Raw genomic sequence first — 20,838 nt, forward strand, 5'->3', positions numbered from 1 at the left:
CCAAAAATGGCTCGTTTTGATATTGCAGGATCTGTGATGTCACACAGGCAAATACATTTGCATATAACTGCCTCCAGAGCAAGACACACACACACACACACACACATCATGCATTGGTCCTGCCAATAGCATTCAGTTGCTTATTGGATGATATTTGCCGACACTGAATTTAAAGCAAATAGAAGAACCCATTATAATCACTGCCGCTGTCTACACTGGACACAGTATACAGTTGGAAACCACAGTGGATGGTTTAATTTAATGGTGTACCGGTTCGCGTCAGAGGATTATATGTTTGTTCGGAGCATTTTGTTTTGTAAACGAGGAGAGTTCGCTATGAAACTTTAGTTGAAAGATGAAGCTGCCAACTGGATTGGATCTTCATCAGAAACCGTAAGTAAATGATTTTATAATGCTTTGTCTGTAAATGACGGTTTTATTTGGATAATGTTTTCAAAACACTTACTCGCGTGCAATAGCGAGTGGACGTTGATACTGTTTCCCATGTGATGACGTTAGCCAATCATAACAGTGGCCATTTATTGACAAGCCTCGAAGGAGCCACTTCGTTTAAAAACGTATCTTTTCAGACAGATGGTCAGAATGAAGGTTGAAAATGTATTTTTGTGCAAAAAAAAAAAGTATTAACATTATAAAATAACCTCAAGGAACATATTAACATAATAAAAAAAAAAAATCAATGTCCTAATCCCTTTAATGATAACAACACTGTCATGTAACAGTTTTAGAACTTGCTTTTACACTATTTATCAACACATATGCAGAGAGGGAATGGAGATCCACAGAGACCATTGTTCATTTCCATCCCAGACAGCAGGCAGTGATTAAATATGCCACTTCTGCTCCACTAATTCATTCACTTTGAAATTCTGCTGGCGAGCAGAGTGCATCTTTTTCTGTTAAAGGCCCACATTGTTTTCACAGGACTTTGGCCTCATTAGCAGGAGTAGATGCTTGGTGTGGGGGATGGGAATCCGGCCACAGAGACCTTGTGTCTTTCTGTCCATAATGATGTGACACAGTCAATTTGGAGATGCTTATGTTGATTGGGGGTGTCGGCTAAGCATTTTGGGCATATTCTTCTTTCTCTGTGTCCTTCAAATTTCATTGTCCATGCATATTGTCTTACCAAAATGGACAATGTATTTCAAGATGAGTCTCTTGGGATACACAATTAGACATTTCTGTCTTTTTCCTGCGAATATATTCCCTGACGAGGTCAGCTGTCTGTATTGCAGCTGTACCAAAGTATGGGAAACCTGTTGCCTTCTGTTCTTCTTGGGATTCCTTAATACTACCGGGACCATCCATTCTCGGGATGAAGGTGCTGTGGCATCAACTACGTAAGTATTAAGTACTGAAAGAGTCTCTGGGCTCACGTAGCCTGGTCTAAAGGCTTATCAGAGGCTAAGCCAGAGGGGGGAAAAAACAGTAAAGCTAGTCTCAGTCGACCAGAGGTACGGGCACAAGGCCATCTGTCCATTCTCTGAATACAACTGACAACAAAGGAGGGCAACTCCGAACTAAGGGAATCATACACACTCTGGATCCGCAAACGTTAACTCATCCTGGATTGACAGGGTAAGAAGAGCTGGTGAAGAGTGTAACTGGCATCTTCGCGCCGTCTCAACCTCCATCACTTTCAGGTCAGTTTGCAAACTTCAACCCAAAGCTGCTCATCACGCGCAGGGACATCCAAAAGAAACAAATAGGCGTGTTAATGCTTTTCTGGCAACAACAGTGTTCTTGTACATCTTTGACTAAGGGAAAACCTATATCTTTCATATACTTTATGTATATTTTGTCTATATATACATATTATACGATATTCTATAGCCTAACGCTGAGTTGTTTTTCATATAATATAATATAACACTAATTATAAATGATTTTAATGTTAATAAATACAAACATAATTTTTCCTAAATATTGTTCTAAATTTGGGCAGTAATATTACATATTATTGTTGTTGAATGGACATATTCATCGATAGATTTATTTAAAGATGAGTTTTTTTTTTAATTTTGTGTCTGTTTACACTAAACTTTTGAATTCGTTTTAATCGTTAATTTACATAACAATGGCAGTTTGGGGGCCTAAAAATGCGAACTTTTGAAAGCAGGTTTCAAAGTGCAATTTTTTTTAAATCAACAACGTTATCGTTTCCGTGTTTTAGTCGTTTTTGTGTATCAATGTAAACAGGGATCGTTGTTATCTGTACGCAAAAACTCAAAGGAAAAACGTATCCGTTTTAGTACATTGTTGTCTTGTAAACGTACTCTTAGTTTGACGTTAAACGCGATGTACTGAATTCACAATATTGTTTAATATAACATAAAACACTATTCACAAACAACAAAGGCTTAGTCATTGGAATTACGCATTTAAAACAGACGGATCTTTTTTGAACACTAATCTGAGTCACCAATTTCCCAACATTTTTTTTTGTACATCAACATTTCAATGCCAGTGACATAAATTATTTTAATTCCTGATTCATAAACACATTTGACATGTGAAAAACAGCGTGTGGGATATCTATGTTCGGGCTTATTAGTGCTATGCTATATGATGGCAGAATGTTTTCAGATGCCTGTTGACAAGCTTTGGAAAGACAGAAATGGGTCAAATGGGACTTAGCATTAGCCAAACAAATCCGGGCCTAGAGGATTAGACAGGATGGTAGCATGTTTTATGCATTTACCTGATGAAACCGCACAGAACTATTAGCCACACAAAAGAACCGGCTTTTTAAAAATGTATTATTAAATTCAGACACCTTATTATTTATATTAAGCATGCTGAATCTATAACTCATTTAGTCTTGTTCATGATTGAATTCTCAGTCTTTGAGAATACTTACATAACCATAATTTAACAAAAAACCCTTTTATTGGTTTTGATATTTCACCGAAGTAAAAAACAGTAATACTATGAAATAATGGTTTTCTATTTTAGTATACTTTAAAATTTCATTTATTTCTGTGATGCAAAGCTGAATTTTCGACAGGCATTACCCAGTCTTCGGTGTCACATGATTTTTCAGAAATCATTCTAAAATGCTGATTTGATGCTCAGTTATTATCAGTGTAAGAGCCAGTTGTGCTGCTTAATATTTTTTCGAAACCTGTGATGACCAGTTTATTTTATTGATGAATAAAAAATTTAAAAGAACAGCATTTATTCAAAACGGAAATCATTTCTAACAATATAACATTTCTTTCTCTTTTAATCTATTCAGCTGTTCACATCTCTTTAGCAAGTTCCTCTGCTGCTGGAGTGTCATGGAAAGAGGGACCACGTTCCATTTAACAGCTTATGTAAGTCTGAAAACATTTCAAAAGCAGTAGTTTTCAAAGAGGGCTAACAAACGAAAGCATCGGGACTCAATTGGAATAATAGATCTGATAAATAAAGAAAATGCATTCAATTATTTGTCATATAGCTGCAGGGCCTCATTAGAGGAATATAAGGAATGAATAAGGCCTCATTAAAGGGAAATTTAAAACAATCCACTAACACTTCCTCTGATCTAATGCTGACTCATTTTTTAGTTTCACCCATGAATGTTCTCTGTGATCTCATCTGGCTTAGAATCGATTTAGATGTAGATGGTAAAACGCTCTGTTATAAAGTGCTCGGAGATGTGCGGAATTTGGGAACAGGCGACATTGTGTTCCCTCACTGATGAATTAATGGGCCTTGTTAGACATGGTCACACAAATGTCACTTGATCCACAGGCCTAGAAAGACACAAGTGGCTCTTTTGAGTCTTATCAAACACGGTCACGCCACTTCTATTAAAGCAGAACCATTAGAGACGTTAGAGGCAGGTCCTCGCCCACCCGAGTCCAAAAGGGAAATAACACCCAACTTAATGTCAGAGCACAACAACAGGTACCTACAGCTAAACAAACGAACACACGACTGAATAGACATTTACAGCTGAGACGGTTAATGGGAGAGAATTATGAGTTTTCAAGGCTGAAATGTTTGCACACTGAAATTCATTTCATATCTGCTCTGACTGAATGGGTAAATTTGTCTGTTTGTGTGCACAGAGACAGTCTGTTTGAAGCATCTAGACCCAAGAGAAGAATGAATATGAATGAGAAGGAGGGAGGAGTATCGGAGGGGGGGCTAAATGTCACCCTCACCATCCGCCTGCTAATGCATGGAAAGGTAAGACACATCTCCAATCCTCACAGAGCTGTACTTGTTTGCTTTCAGCCTTGTGTTTTGCGAGCGCATCCAGTCAAGCAATAAATACAGTACCTGAGAAAGATTTAGAATTGTATAGGTGACATTTCAGATTACAGATCGTCTATAGAATTAATTCTAAAATGTTATTTTAGACGACATATTCAGAAATAGTGTAAAGTGGCATTTACGCAATCATCTTTTCTTATGAAAAAGTCACAATCTTCCTGCTTATGAACATCTCTGCTTATCTTCATTGCCTGTTAAAGGTTTGGAATAATTGCTATTTTTGAATGCTTTTGAAAGAAGTCTTCAAAAATTCAGCAAAACAGTAATATTGTGAATTATTTTTCATTTATTCCTGTGATGGCAAAGCTGAATTGTCAGTAGTGCTCAAGAAATGTTTCTTATTATTATCAGTGTTGAAAACAGTTTTTGCTGCTTAATATTTTGATATTCCTTAAATCCATTCAAAAGTTTGGGGTATACTTTTTTTTTAAATAAATGAATATTTTTATTCAGCAAGGACACTGTCACGATCTGTTGTTTTTTCTATTTCAGTTTCAAGGGCTTTTAGTTTGCTATCGTCATTTCCTGTGTTTCCTTTCTTATGTTTCTTCTGTTGTCATGGTTGCTCATTGAATGATTACACACACCTGTTTCAGTATAGATTCAGTATAAACTTAAAAATGCTGCCGTCGGAGGATGCATTCCAAGGTAGGAAGGCATCAAGGCACATCTGACTGAGATAACTTCATCTGATGGATTTTTGAAGGCAGAATAGATGTATCCTTCACTGCTTTTGATATCACACAATCCTGTGCTTTCCATTCTGTGACAGTTGAGCTAGAAAAAGAAAGATGGCATCTGAAAGTTGCTGGTCAGTTTGTGTGCAAAATAATGTTTTTGACCAACATTTTCCACTTCTGATGTCATTTCTAGTGAGAAATTACTGTAGTAATGTAATATTTGTTTAGTTTTCACCAAAGCTCGCTCTATTTTGCTGTAGATCATTAAACTGTTTCGTAAGGTACCTTCGTGCGCAAATGCCAAAGCACACTGTTACGTTTACACTTCGTGTTCTCTAATCTAATCTGGTCTAATCTTTTGTTTTATTTAATAAAGTTACGCTGCATTTAGATCTGCTGCCCGTAATCTGGTCTTCTTCCTCAGCCCAGTCGTGACACGCATTAAATTGATCAAAAGTGACAGTAAAGACATTTATAATGTTACGAAATCCTGCTACAAAAGATACTGTTCTTTTGAACTTTCAAAGAATCCTGAAAAAATGATCAGTTTCCACAAAAAAATATTAAGCAACTGTTTTCATCATTGATAATAATAAGAAATGTTTCTTGAGCGACACATTTCTGAAGGACCATGTGACACTGAAGACTGGAGTAATGATGCCAAAAATTCAGCTTTAGCATCATAGGAATAAATCACATTTTAAAATATATTAAAATAGAAAACAGTAATTACAGTTTACAATATTACTGTTTTTACTGAATTTTTTATCACTATATGCATCGTTGGTGAGCATCGTTGAAATGTATTTCAAAAACATTAAAAAATCTTATTTTTTCCAAACTTTTGATAGTATATATAGTGTAGAATATGAAAAGACAGATGAAACACCATTATCCAGTAGTTCTACAGTTTACCATGCAATCATTTAGATGAACCATGTTTTTTATTTGTTTGTTTTGTGTGTGTTTCTAGGAAGTTGGAAGTATCATTGGAAAGGTAAACAATTTTCAGTCTCAAAGAACTGTTCTTATTGTGTTTAATATGGCTTACACTCTAATCTTAATATACACATTCTGACATAATTCATTTGGTATATATTCAGATAGTCTTTTAAAATGATTTTTCCCTTGTTCCCTTATTTGTTTTTTAGAAAGGAGAGACTGTCAAAAAAATGAGAGAGGAGGTAAGTGCTTCATTGATCTTCATGATTAAATAAGACTAAGCTTTTTTAATTTATTCTCGAATATCAAAACATCATTTTATATTTTCCATATTAAAGTTTTAAAAACGGATGTTTTTCTTATTACCTATAGACAGTGCTGGGTAGTAACTTGTTACATATAATCTAGATTACACAATCAGATTCCAAAAATTACTATTATTACTATATTATAATTATTTAGTACTTATAATTAGATTATAATACTCATAATCAGACTACAGTTACTTTTTATTTATTACATAAATATTCACACAATGGCAGTGATTACGTAATTACATATTCACACAATGGCAGCAAATCATTCATAATATTGATTCTCCATTCATAATTTATCTTCTTCTCGTTTTAAATGGACCTTTCTAAAAAAGAACATACATTCAGAAAGTCTTCTAGTTGTGCGTAATTGCACAGACAGACCAGCCACTAGTCAGGTGGCTATAATTACACGGAAAATTGAGAGGCCACAAAGCATATCGACATTGCATATCAAATCAACTCCTGACAAACACATTAATTATCATTTTAATTATTACTCAGCAAGTCATTTAACCACGTATTGCCATGTCTTTGTAATGCCTTTTTCTTTCAAACACATTGTTAATATAATTTTGATTATTTTAAAATTATTTCAATTTGACATTTTTATGATTTATTTTACTATTAGCTTTTCATTAAATTCAGGAACCCCCTTGCAGTTCCTTCACAAACCCCAGTCTGGGAAACCCTGACTAATGTAATGTTTAATGTACTTCATGTTGTTGATAAAGAATGGATTATATTTTCTTTCTCTTTGTATTTTTATATCAATATGGCACATATTATCCTATTCAATTCACTGTGATAAATGAGTTAGGTCAAAAGTAATGTAAAAGTAATCCAAAAGTAGTCAGATTACATTACCTAAAATATGTAACTACTATTTTGTCATGTAATTTTGAATCAGTTTTGAACCAGCACTGCCTATGGACTATTTTTTTGAAATGACATGCTGAATAGTGCTAATGCTGAATAGCTGTATAAAGATTAAAAGTAACTAATTTGGGTGGCCACATGTATTTCAAAAATTAGACGGCAGAAAAATGGGATAATTTTCAGTTTGAGCAAACTCATCTTATTATCTGCATGATATGGTATTTAACTGGGAGAGGGTGCAATTGTCAGCCCAGAGGCCAGATTGATCAATTAAATGTGATGCAGCACAAAAACTCTGCTTTTCTCTGTGGATTCAGAGTGGAGCTCGGATTAATATATCAGACGGTTCCAGTCCAGAGCGCATTGTCACCATCACTGGACCGTCTGAGGTCATCTTCAAAGCCTTCGCCATGATTGCAGAGAAGTTTGAGGAGGTAGGCGGATTTTTTACAGCAGTAATGAGCCAATAATGCCATGGGTGATTTTATTCATTTAGATTTTAGTATAGTGTAAAAATATCTATGTGAGCTTATTCCTAGCTACTATTTGCTATACTTTCCCATTCATTTTACAGAAGTGGTTGTACAACTGTTACAGTTAAATGATTACTGTATATGTGAATGATATAGAAGTATTATGCAATTGAATCACAATTGTGTCAGAATTACAGTGAACTTGATATTTAGATACTAACTTTAATAGTGTCATAATAATATGCCTGCAATGATCTGAATTATGAGTCAGTCACTTGCTTTATTTTCTCCATGTTGCACAGCGCAACCAATTGTGTTCTGTAACACTATTACACAGGCTTTTAATTAAATGAATTAAAAGTAAATTAGGTCCCAGCCAAGGGGAACACTAATTACTGTAATACTGACTTACAACTATTTACGCTTTTGTCCCACAATGCAGCTTGATATGGTTATTTTTGACATTGCTACAGCACAGCAAATGCATTGATCTCATCTAAATGCAGTTTTTATTGTAAAAAAAAACAAAAACGAATCTTGTAAAATCCTGTCAATACTTTTTGTGTAGAGCTTTAATTTCAAACACTGTCAGCACCTATCCCTGAAAATTGTCTTATAAACTTGTTTTTATTAAAAAAAGGACACAATGACTTGACAGGAGCTGAATTGAGCTGCTTTCTGATATATATGATCTCTTTCAGGATATCCTGGCATCCATGATAAACAGCACCGTGACAAGCAGGCCTCCTGTGACACTGCGCCTCGTCTTCCCCGCCAGTCAGTGCGGTTCACTCATTGGCAAAGGAGGCTCGAAGATCAAAGAGATCAGAGAGGTAGAAATTCTAGGTAGAAGTTTAATTGTTTGCAAAGGCACAGGGTTTGTAATGCAGGTCACAGCGGCTCCCAGATGATGCACCGAATGATCCGTTAAACAATTAGTTTCCGTTGCCTCAGCGGCAGGCAGAAACACTTAACATCAGCATGATTGATTGTCCTCATCAAGACAGAACTTTTTATTCCTGAGCACAGGGGGCCGCTCGGCTCAGGCTTCCGCTAAATCCACGTTATGAGACGGCTGCACCCCTGAGCTGCAATTACCTAAACTCTTGAACTCCCTCACTTTTCCTCAAACTTATCTATTCATGGCTTTCGTTGATGGAAAACAAAGCGATCCATCTCACAAGCCCAACCATTTGTTGTCATTTAGCTGCTGAAATTGACATGAGGACAGTGGCTTTTGCTTGAAGGCTTTGTTTTTTTATTCGGCTGGTGGATCACATTGAATAAATATAGCTGTCCTCACTGCTGAGGGCTGTGAGGGGTGAACTGGCTGCTTTTATTCCCAGTTGCTATGAATGTCTAGGACAGGACGGCCCACCAAGGCCTAAATAGACTCACATTTATATACAGTATCCAAATAGCTTGACCTAAATAACTGGCCAGACGATAACAATGTCAGTCATGAGAATAGCTGTAATACCAAAAGGGACTGTATAGCACACTTTTTTTGCAAGTGGCTTTGGAAAGCAATCAAAATTCGTAAACCTCCTCAATGCCGAGAACTTACATTATGAAAAATTATAATTGATCATCATTAGTAGTCCTATTGCAATTGTTTTAATATGTGCAATATGGACACTGAAGTTTAAAATGCTACTCACCAAACAAAATGAGAAAAGTGTCTATGAAAATGCTGTATATTATCGACACTACTTTCTCTGGTATAACACTGCGGACTGTTTGAATATGCCTAGTATATAGTAGGCGGAAAACAGTGTGTGGAATTAGTAATATACAGTATGTCATAAATCTTTCACAATTTTCACGGGCAAAAATCACATCATTTCAATATGAATCCTTACGATCGTGAATTTCGCATGCAGGTGAAAACTTTCACCTCAAATTTTTTGCGATGTTCACATGGATTCACTGCGTTTACCAAAAGAAAGCTTCTTGGTTTTAAAGCGACTTCAATGGACCTTTTTTGGCCACAAAATTTAGTAGAAATGTACAATGTCACATGACAGTTACAATATACACTGTAAAAAAAGTTCTAAATAAAATGGACTATTGCAGTACATTTTACTAGAAAATACTATTTCAGTATTTCTACTTCATAGGTTATGTGTTACTTGCCATTTCTTTGTTATTATTTGTGAAATTTATTATATATGGAACATACTGTTCACTGAACAAACTGTCGCAAAGTTCATTCCTCTTTAAATGTAGTAATGCAGTTTTGGATGCACAGCATCTCTCGTTTCATACAAACGCAACTGGTGCCATCTTGTAGTTGTGTCCCAAATGACTTACTGTCCAACATTCCACACTTTCTTTTTCCGGTTAATTCATGCATTCTCCAGGTATCTAAAGTGCACCTTTTCTTTTTGGAATTTTCAGTGTGAACACACAACTGACACTATTTATAATACAAAACCCAATGGAGTAGTCAAAATAACCACAAAAGATTGTCATAAGTAATGTTACTTTAATATCGACTTTTTTTTTTCTTATCAGAAGCTTAAAGATAACATATTGGAAGATTATAAATAATTATAACTTATTCCAATGGTGACCCAGATCCTGTCCAGCATGTGTTGACCAGAAGTGTTGCTGTGTGTCAGAGCACAGGTGCCCAGGTCCAGGTCGCAGGAGACCTACTGCCTGACTCGACTGAGAGAGCCGTGACCATCTCAGGAACCCCCCACGCCATCACACAGTGTGTGAAACACATCTGCACCATCATGCTGGAGGTTTGTGAGCGTGCACGTGAAAGGGCATCCATCTTTTAATTGAAAATCTGTGCTATTATGCAAGATTTGCCTTGTGCCTAAATGTTATTTCAGAGGTGGGGGAATCTTCTCCAGGTCTTTTTCACCTTCACACTTCATTTGCATTCGCTTTGAGCGCATGCACTAGCCTACATGTTAAATGTCCCTGCTTGCTTCATTAGTTCCCAGAATCCAACCTTGGATGCCTTTGTTTTGCAGGCTTTTCCCTGGCCCGCATTAACTTTGGGCTTTGAATAGTGAAATCCAGTGAGGCTTAACAGAGTTCTAGAAACATACTGACTAAACACCTTTGCTTTTGTCCTGACTGTTTATCTCCCTTATTTAGTCGCCACCTAAAGGAGCCACCATTCCATACCGACCTAAACCCTCCGTGGGTGGCAGCCACACAGTGTTGTCGCAAACACATGCTGCGCCGGTGAGTTCTCCATCCATCAGAAACCATAGAATCGAAACAACACTTCACAAGCAGTAATGTTTCATAGTTCCCAGCAGTGCCAGTGGGACACTCTGAGTGTGGATATTTACAATAATTATTTTGCGACATCAGCTGGCAGAATAAATCTAACCCACAGATGCAATCAGTAATACAGTCACCAATGGGGCCATTGGACCTTTCCAAGTGCTCTTGAACATGCAGATCAGACTGACTTTTAATCACTAATTCAGATCTGTAGGTGTTTGAATTGGTAAGCTTGTGACTAATCTTTGTAAACACAGCTGTATATAGCTGGACTAAACAATTCATTCATCAGTATTCTATTCTATTCAGATCTTGTGAAAAATACTAATTAATACTAACTCTGACCCTTTATTTTTGACATCTCCTCTTGGTATGTCATCCAAAGGGCTTCTGTTGTTCATTTGAGTGATCATGACATTTAGTTTGAGGTGAGGATTGCAAAGGCTAGTTGTCTGTATAATGAAAAATCATGTCAGCTACAAGCTCCATTTGTCTGGAGGATTAAAATGCTAAGAAGCAGAAAAGTTATGTATTTTTTTTTTTTTTTTTTTTTTTTTTTGCTATGGTGATAGCATGGGATGTTCATGTGATGCCCCCTTGTGGTTACATTAGGAAGAATTTAACATAGTTTAGTCATAATTCCACCTGGCACTCTTAATTATGTTAATGACAAAGAAGTCTCACATGGACAGACTTTGACTTGTGGTGTAAAGTCTGGTCCACTTTGCAGCTTATTCTGGCCAAGACCTGCGCACTGGAAAATGAACAAAGCAACCAACCACTGTTTGTTTTACGCATTATTTAGGGGTGAATTTATGTGAAATTTTGTTATTACAACTATTAAAAGGCATCTAAAAAAGTGAAAATATGGATCAGCAGTCTCCCCAAATGGTTATACAGAAACCTGTGTAGACTTGATGATCAAAACTTACTGATTATTTTACACAGCAAAATAGGTTTGCTTGTGGATAACTAATATACATAGTGTCTCAACAAGATTTAAAGCCACTAACCTGGCAAACCATGGAAAATCCAATAATTAGTTATTTTAAGTGCTCATAATATCAACCTGTGAAACTTTTTAAGGCCAATTCACACTGTGCCAACTAACACAGACAATCACAAGATTACAGTACTTCTCAGGCATTTCACAACCCAACAAATGCCGATTCAACATGTTCAGTCGGCAAAAACGAGCACCAACAGACGCCGACAGGGATAACGCACTGATCCAACAAAACCCGGCAAAGTGTCTGTTGCATCTGTCGGCTTCTGTCGGTGCAGTGTGAACTGGTCTTTAAACACTATTTTATTTGAATTCTGATTTTCACAAAGGTTTTCTAGGTTTTTATTGAATTATGCATCAAATAGACAGCAGGCGGTCCATGGGCATAGCATGTCAACTGTGACTAATGACCAAGGAGCAAATTGGCTGTTATTATTTGCACTAACCTAAATGTGTTATCTGTTTCACAGGCATTTGCTATTCCAGGACAGTTTGCCATTCCACCCCAAGACGTGAGTGTTAGTCCCACTGTCTGATCAGTATCATTCACAGCACTCTTCACAACATCACTGCAATGCCCGAGCCACATCCCACCCCTGACACAACCACATTTCTACCACTGCATTCCTCACACACACCTAAGTGCCAATATCCCTGTCCCTCTGGAGCCTCCACTACCTTCCTTCGAGCGAGGATATCAGAGCAAGGCATAAGGAACGAAGATGCTCTCTGTCTATGACCTTTTATTTGGCATCACTAAAATCGGTTACTCGAAAATCGGTTTCATATCCTTGGTTAAGACATAAGTAAACAATATGTGTTTAATGAAACACTCACATAAAATGCTGTAATTACAATGGTTGCAAAGCAGCACGGTATTGATAAAACCCTAAACAGTTACTAATTTCTACCTAGTTAGGGTTTGTTTTAAATCCCTAAAACTAAGAAGTAATCTTCTGCAATCAATTCAGGTCAAACTATTCACCATACAAACTCCATTATGTGGAAGAACATTTCAGTCTCAATTCAAGTTGCAATTGTGAGATATAAAGTCACAATGCCAGATATAGTCAAATTGTGACATAAAGTAAAGGTACAATTACGAGACTTAAAGTCATTGCGAGATATACAGTAAAGTTGCAGTTAATTAAAAAACGTTGCAATTGTAAGATACAGTCACATTGCGAGATATAATCACATTGTGAATTATAAAGATGCAATTGCAAGATTTCAAATTAATGCAAGATAAACAGTAAAGTTGCAGGTATGAAAAACAGTCACAATTGTAAGATAAAATTTCATATTGTGAGATATAATCACACTGTGATATAAAGTAGCAATTGTGAGGTATAAAGTCAATGTAAATGGTAAAAAATGGACTGCATTTATATAGCGCTTTCACAGACCCAATGGCCACCAAAGCGCTTTACAATATTGCCTCACATTCACCCATTCACTCACTCATTCATACACCGACGGCGGTGTCAGCCATGCAAGGCGATCCAGCTCGTCGGGAGCAGCTGGGGTTAGGTGTCTTGCTCAAGGACACCTCGACACTTGGTCAGGTGGAACCGGGGATTGAACCACCAACCTTTCAGTTTGTAGACAACCTACATGAACCACTGAACCACTGAACCACTGCCGCCCCGAGTGGGATAATGTGAGATATACAGTAAAGTTGCAGGTATTTTTACTGAGGCACAAACCATAAAATACAGACTTCCAAATCAATGAGTCTTTGTTTAGAAGATCATTTCAGGTGTGTTATATATTTTTAGTTTTGTAAAAAATTATAATTTTTGTAATACATTTTATATTCATTTGACTTGTTTGGCAATAAAAATATAACCAATGGTGATAACGCAATCATAATATTTGCATAACCAATTGTGATCGGTCTTCTTTTCTTTCATCTATTTGCAATCTGATTTGTGATTGGTCCTGAATGTATGTAACACATGTAACACTACCTCTAAACTGCAAAGCCGGTGTCACATTGTCTGTTGATTCTCACAGACAGCTGGCAGAAAACCAGACGCGTGTCATGACGACTGCAGAGCCTAAACGTACCTCACACTTTAACACAATCCTTTTCCTACCTTGCAAACACTTGAAATCCCTTCAGGAAATGCAAATCAGGTTTTTCGATCACATTATTTGGAGGGGTGGACGGTAAGTCCAGAGGGGGACCTGATAACTAATCCAATTTTGAGACTTGATATGGGTGCTGTTCTGTCTGTAGATGTGAGTGTCCTCTGAAATAATTCCATTTTGATTGGCTAGTTCTAACCTCCCTTCCTGCCCCCGCAGTTGACCAAGCTTCACCAGTTGGCTATGCAGCATATCCCCCTTACCTCCCTTGGGCAGAGCAACCCCACCTTCCCTGGTACGTACCCAAAGCTCCCCAGGGAAGTCTGTCTCTCCCTTTGTCTGTCTCTCTGCCTGTCTTTCTCTCGATCTGTCTCTTTCCCTCTCCGCTCTTTCGTCTGTCATGTCTGACCACCGCATGTTCTACTTTTCCACTCTGAAGAAAATGAGGGCGAAGCCATTTTGTGGTAAGGCAAAAAAATATCATAACACTTCCAGCACAATGCCGCACATGCCGTGCCATGATACGACCACTAACCAGTCCTGATAGCTCTAGTTAGTCTGTGTTCGGACGCCAGCCGTTGATGGCTGCTTTGAGCTGTCAAAGGAATCTACGACAGCATCATGACGGCTATGTGATGCATATGTGTCACCCCTCTTTCTCCTTATATGTGAACTCATCATGAACATTTAACATTCTTCCCCCCTCATGTCACTCCATACCTCCACAATACCCCTGACCTGTTCAAACCGCCAGCATTTTCCTAAGCAAACCTGAAGCCCACTCTCACAGCAGCCCACATTTATCATGACGAACAGAGTCCACACATTGCAAGTGCCAGCCCATAATTACTACTATGGAAATAGGGAGTTGAAGAGAAACAGCCTCTCCATAGACGTTTCCGATAATGTGCGCTTTCTGGAAAAGCTTTTATGGGTGTTTTTGAGTCCCAGGCAAGCATGAATTTATCAGAAATTCATTCATGACTCATGTACGTAAGCAGCATTAATGCTTTTATACATTGTGTAATTTTAATGTGATATTTGTCGATTTTATTTGAGCAGTCTCAGTGGCAGTGTAGCAATGTTAAAATAAAAATTTTCTAAATCAATTTTTTTGTCAGCCATTAGGTTGTCTTTTGCTTACCTTCCCATTTCCCTGCATAGGTCTGGAGGCCTCCTTTGCAACCAGTTCTCATGAGCTGAGCATACCCAACGATGTAAGTTATGTGATATAGATTTAGGATCAAATAATACACTTAGCTTGAGGCATAATGTTTGTTGCAGTTATCGTTGTGTACAGTGGCCCCAAAAAGTATTTGGACACTTGAGTCACACTTCAATTGTTTGAATATCATTGCATTATCTAAAATACAGTATATGTGCAAATTATTAATACATTAGAATTATAAGATTTAATAATACAATTTTAAAGATGTATTAATGTTTTTGAAATAAGTCTCTTATGCTCACCATGGCTGCATTTATTTGATTAAAAATAATAATAATAATAATAATTTTAGTGTACTAAAATATTTCACTTTACACCTTTTTTGGAGTTTTGCTTGAAAAGTCTGCTTGCCTTATATATCTTACTTTAAAATGCAAGCCACTTGGTTTGATATTTTGTTTTTATTGGAAAAACATTCATTCAGTTGTAAGTGAATCTTAGGTTTTCAAATGGGGCCATTAAAATAAAAAAATAAAAATGTATGCTTTACTATCATGCTGTCCCATGACACATTGTTACACTGATTAAAGTATCTGTTATTGTAGAATTTATTTAGTAAAATTCAAGGCGTGCCATTTAGTAGAGAAAAACAACTTCCATGTCCTAGAGGTTCACTATCAGCCTCCAGTCTTTTAATGTCCAGATGTTGTTTGCCCCTCACCCGTCTGTCTCTCTGTCTCTCAGCTCATAGGCTGCATCATTGGCAGACAGGGCAGTAAGATCAATGAGATTCGCCAGATGTCTGGTGCCCAGATCAAAATTGCCGGAGCCACAGACGGTTCGGCAGTGCGCCACGTCACCATAACAGGCTCTCCAGCCAACATCAGCGTGGCTCAGTACCTCATCAGTGCAAGGTGAGACCTTTCCCTCTCACAATTTGAACGGATAGCTCAGTCAAAATGAAATTCTGTTATCATTTACTCACCCTCATTTCATTCCAAATCCGTATGCTGTTTTTTTTCTTCTTCTGTGGAACACAAAATAATTATTGAAGAATCTTCACTTTTCCATACTGTGACAGTTCAGAATGATTATGTCTAACAAACACACAAAAAAGACACACAAAAAAAAACCCAACTTTTTTCTGAAAGAAATTAATACTTTTCAGCTAGGATGCATTACATTGACCAAAAGTGGCAGTAAATACATTTATAATGTTACAAAGCATTCCAGTTCTTTTGAACTTTCTATGCATTAAAGAATCCTGAAAAAAGTATCATGGTTTCCATCACAATATTAAGCAGCACAACTGTTTTTAACATTGATAATAATAAGAAGAAATGTTTCTTGAGCAGCAAATCAGCAGAGAATGATTTCTGAAAGATCATGTGACACTGAAGCCTGGAGTAATGGCTGCTGAAAATTCAGCTTTAGAAATGTCAGGACCTCACTGTGCCTTATAAATTGTCCAAATGAGATGTATAGATCAAAAACTCCAATTAGGGACACTTCAAAAAAAGGCCACACACTCTAACAATGAAGGGGAACCACCAATTGCAAAATAAAAGGACTGCTTTAATGAAGAAGTGACAAACGTTTCGGTCACATGTGACCTTTCCCAATGCCTATAGTTAACTAGGACTGAAACATTTGCCACTTTTTTCGTTACAGCAGTGGTTTTATCTTGCAATTGGTGGTTCTCTTTCATTGTTAGAGCCTTTGGGCTATTTTGAAGTGTTTACCTAATTGAAAATTCAGCTTTGCCATCACAGGAATGAAACACATTTTATTTAATTATTTCATAGTATTACTGTTTTTACTGTATCTTTGATCAAATAAATGCAGCCTTGGTGAGTATACAAGACTTCCTTCAAAAATATTTGTACAAAATGTTACCGACCCTTTTTTACAGTAGTGTATATTCCAAAACTTCTGAAGCCATTAGACAGCTGTGTGAAGTAAAACGTTATTCAATTAAACCCTTATTAAATCATTGTATTTAAAATCAAATAGCGTGGCTTTGAACGCACCACATCAGTTGTTTCTAATTAGTTTCATGACCTAATGCATTAATGTCAAATGTAACGTCTGCCATCATATTTAATTTGAGCGCTACAGTGGAGGAGAAGAATAACAACTTAAATTTTGGCATTTTCCTCACATAAACTATATGATTCAGAAGACTTATAGGAATACACAGGAATATAGTGTACAGTATATCCTTTCATTGTGAATCTCGACAACCCAAGTCCCCATTCGCTTCATTATGGTCAAAATAAGAGCAGCCTGTACATTCTACAACATTTCTCCTTTTGTGTTTGACAGAAGAAAGTAAGTCATGAGGGTGAGTAAACACAATGACAAAACGTACATTTTTGGATGAACTATTCTTTTCCCACAATCTATTTTACATAATGGTGTAATATGTAGGTTGTAGACAGCAGTCATGTGGTCTGTTTCATCTCACCCATTTGGCACTCCTTTATTAATTCTCATCCAGGCATGTGAAACCCTTGTTATTATTCCTTCTTGTAACACATAACATTCCCTAAATTGATTATTCTTTTCTCTATTTCTCTCACCCCCGTCCCATGTCACTCTCTCCTCTTGTGTGCACCCGTAACCCCTCAATTAACCACACACTTGTCCTCACGTCCCTCCTTGTTTGCGTGGATCTGAATGTGTGTTTGCAGTTTAGAGATGGCTAAACTGAGCATCCAGGCTGCATCGTCCTCCTCTTCCAGCACACCTATCGACCTCAGCCTGGGCTTCCCCCAGTCCAGCTCCTCCGCCTCCACACCCTCTTCCATGGCCATGCTGGCTGCTCCCTCCTCTATTAATGTCCACTCCCCCTCGTCCATGTCCTCCCTCCCCAGTGCCCACTACGCATTGCCTGTTTCCAGCCTGTTTGGCATGAAAAGCGTCCCCCTGCTGGCAGTGCACGCGGCCGCCTCCGCAGGCCTCCCGGCCGGCCTCACCCCCTACACCGCAAAGATCCCCACCTCATCCGGCATCAAAAAATCTGATCGGCAGAAGTTTGCCCCATACTGAGCGGCTATGGTCTATTATCTCACCATTTATGTTGTATCTGTTTGTTATTCGTTCATTAATATTAGGTAGATTGAGAGTGTCTCTCACTGCCCCCTCTTTTTTTTTTTACATTTTCAAATCTCTTGAATCTGTAATGTTGATGTTTGAGCAAAAGGTCTGCAAAGTCACTCCAAAAGGAGTTGTTCTCCATATCAGTGCACACTGTTTTTGAACTCCCTGAAAAGCCTTGATTGTAGTTTTGAACGTTCTTCCAGGAACAAACACATCTAAATATTCCTCATTTAAATAATTCCCACCCAAGCCATAGGCCTGGTTGAGTTGCGTTAGTAGTGTGTTGAAACTCGTGGTTATGGTAAGGGGCGTGACATTTCCTGAAACACACTCAAAGTGGTTGACCAATCGCAACACACGGGTTCAGTCAACCAATCAGAGCACATCGTGCTTTTCAGAAGGAGGGGCTTCATAGAGACAGGAACTAAACAGAGCGTTACTGACAGACTGGGAAATAAGGTGCTGCAACAATGTGAAATATTTGAAAAATAATGACTTTTTTGAACATTCAAGCATGAAAACAGAATCTAATAGACCCCAAAAACAAAATCAAGACTTTGTAAAAGGGCATAATATAGCCTCTTTAATGTCTCTGTGCAATATTTCACAAACTAGGAATGGTGAGTGCATGACAAGATGAATCGCTCCTCATTTTGTCTTCCATTTTGTTTGCCGTTTCATTCTGAATTTTTTGAGATATCCATCTCGCTCCATATAATTTATCTGACACTGCTCCTGTTTTTTAGTTTTTTATTTCATTTTTTTTAAGAAAAGCCAAAGCCAACAAGAACTTGATTTATTGGTACTATGCAGCTCACGGTGTTGTGCGTGTGTTTCTTAGATAAATATATCTTAAAGCGATCTGAAATGTGCTGATTAGAATGGCTGTCATCATTGTTATTGTATCGCAATGGAATATACAAAGTAATTTAAAAGAGGGTGTGATGCTCTGCCTCTCATACTGATGATGTTATTCTGACTGTAACCTACTATAACATTGTCAAAACATACATCAATATACTTTTTTGTAAAAAACCCTTTTTATTAACACTGCAGAGAAAATTACAGCAAAACAAAGGCACAGCGGGGCGTCAGAGGGGGGACAATGGGTCCTTTTAATACCATGGACCCCCTGATATGATTGAATTAATATATTTAGCAGCTCTATATTTTCATGTATTAAAACCTATTTATACTGTGTGGGAAAAAATTTGATATATTGTTTTCAAAATTAAATAATTGGTTTTTATAGTGCCACTGAATTAATGACAAAACAAACTATTTAAAATAATATCTGGAAAATATTCACATGGAAAAGGTTCAATGGCGAATAACTACTTAGATGTGTAAACATGAGGAACAATTTAATTTAAGTTACTTAGAGTTACTGAGTTACTCATTTAAGTCACAATGAATATTGTTGCAAATCAGTTTTATAAGTATAATAAGGGCCAATTTAACATCTTAATTATAACATGTACACGCTGACAGTAACTGTTCAAACATTTGGGATCAGTATGCCTTTTTTTTAAAGAAATGAATACTTTTATTCAGCAAGGATGCATCAAATTGATCAAAAGTGACACTAAAGACTTTATAATATTACAAAAGATTTCCATTTCAAATAAATGCTGTCATCAAAGAATCCTGATTAAAAAAGTGTAAAGGTTTCCACGAAAGTATTAAGCAGCACAACATATTTTACAACATAATAAAATAGAAAAGTAATTTTAAATTGTAATATTTTACAGTATCACTGCTCTTACTGTATTTTTGATCAAATGAATGCAGCCTGGATAAGCATAAGAGACTTCTTTCAAAAACGTAAGAAAAAAAACCCCCGAAACATTTGAACGGTATAGTGCATGTATTTTATATCTTTTTGTTTGTTTTTTTCTCTCTAATTTTCTTTGAACCCCCATAGCACTCCCTTGCAACTCCCTGGTCCCAGGACACCAGTTTGAAAAGCCCTAGTAAAACCTATACTTTGTGTTAAATGTAAAGCAATATCTACTAAAAGGTGTTATTTTGCTCTAAGCTAAGATAAACAATGACACTATGAAACTGTGAGAGCAGATCTATATGCTTCTTATGCCCAGCAGGGCTAATTATCAGATGTACAACTGTTTTTCGCAATAATTTGATCTGTTGTTCTGTATGATTGTGTGTTTTCCTCCTAGGCTGTCCTCAGTGATAGCAAGTCTGAGGCTGTAGTGCAACATTTACAGCTAAACATTAATCTCTGATTGGATTACCCTAAAGACATAGTGGACTCTTATGGACTCAGACACTACTCAAGAAATCCTGGCTACATGATGTAAATTGTTTCTAACTTGAAAACTATGTATTAAACAGATGCACTGTAACTGTAGTTTCAACCATTCAATGTGACATGTATTTGTGTTTGATTTTAGATTGCTTGAAATTCTGTACACATTTTACTGTTAAAGTATGACAAATCAATGTGCTTTTGACATTTGACTTTAATTAAACAACAGCTTTTTAATAGTACTCACACTCTTTTGGTTTAATTTTATATCCAAAGATGACTTTTCTTCAAAGAAAATGCCTTGGCATTGCATTTATAAAACTTTTAATGAAATTATACTTTTTTAATTCCCTATTTCCTTGCGTTTCAGTG

At 36.9% G+C, this 20,838-nt stretch overlaps 2 protein-coding genes across 9 annotated transcripts in view; one reads left to right on the plus strand and one right to left on the minus strand.

Annotated features, from left to right (window-relative positions):
* The window catches only part of mocos (molybdenum cofactor sulfurase), a 33,798-nt gene that overhangs the window by 8,678 nt on the left and 4,282 nt on the right, over nucleotides 1-20,838 (minus strand). The gene's annotated exons all lie outside the window — the stretch shown is intronic.
* Nucleotides 1,112-20,707, plus strand: LOC307149552 (poly(rC)-binding protein 3). 6 transcript variants are annotated; one of them, XM_079855927.1, is made up of 15 exons: nucleotides 1,112-1,364; nucleotides 1,602-1,667; nucleotides 3,263-3,341; nucleotides 4,083-4,203; nucleotides 5,944-5,967; nucleotides 6,122-6,154; nucleotides 7,423-7,539; nucleotides 8,280-8,411; nucleotides 10,203-10,331; nucleotides 10,696-10,785; nucleotides 12,307-12,348; nucleotides 14,147-14,222; nucleotides 15,092-15,144; nucleotides 15,840-16,009; nucleotides 20,378-20,707. In XM_079855927.1, exons 4-15 carry the CDS (start codon nucleotides 4,120-4,122, stop codon nucleotides 20,409-20,411), a joined length of 984 nt encoding a protein of 327 aa, XP_079712053.1. In that variant the 5' UTR covers nucleotides 1,112-1,364; nucleotides 1,602-1,667; nucleotides 3,263-3,341; nucleotides 4,083-4,119; the 3' UTR covers nucleotides 20,412-20,707. The 6 variants fall into 6 exon arrangements, with proteins under 6 accessions (XP_079712053.1, XP_079712049.1, XP_079712052.1 ...); XM_079855923.1 differs by having other exon boundaries at nucleotides 1,125-1,667; nucleotides 17,789-20,707; XM_079855926.1 differs by having other exon boundaries at nucleotides 1,125-1,667.

Source organism: Squalius cephalus, assembly GCF_949319135.1.
Source record: "Squalius cephalus genome assembly, chromosome: 21".
NCBI lineage: Eukaryota > Metazoa > Chordata > Actinopteri > Cypriniformes > Leuciscidae > Squalius > Squalius cephalus.

Excerpts from the sequence above, each read along its gene's own strand:
- LOC307149552 (XM_079855922.1), top strand. The coding sequence starts at position 3,899 with ATGTCAGAGCACAACAACAG. Across the intron at positions 12,349-14,146 it reads TTGCCATTCCACCCCAAGAC|TTGACCAAGCTTCACCAGTT; the intron begins GTGAGTGTTAGT and ends CTGCCCCCGCAG. Across the intron at positions 14,223-15,091 it reads GAGCAACCCCACCTTCCCTG|GTCTGGAGGCCTCCTTTGCA; the intron begins GTACGTACCCAA and ends TTCCCTGCATAG.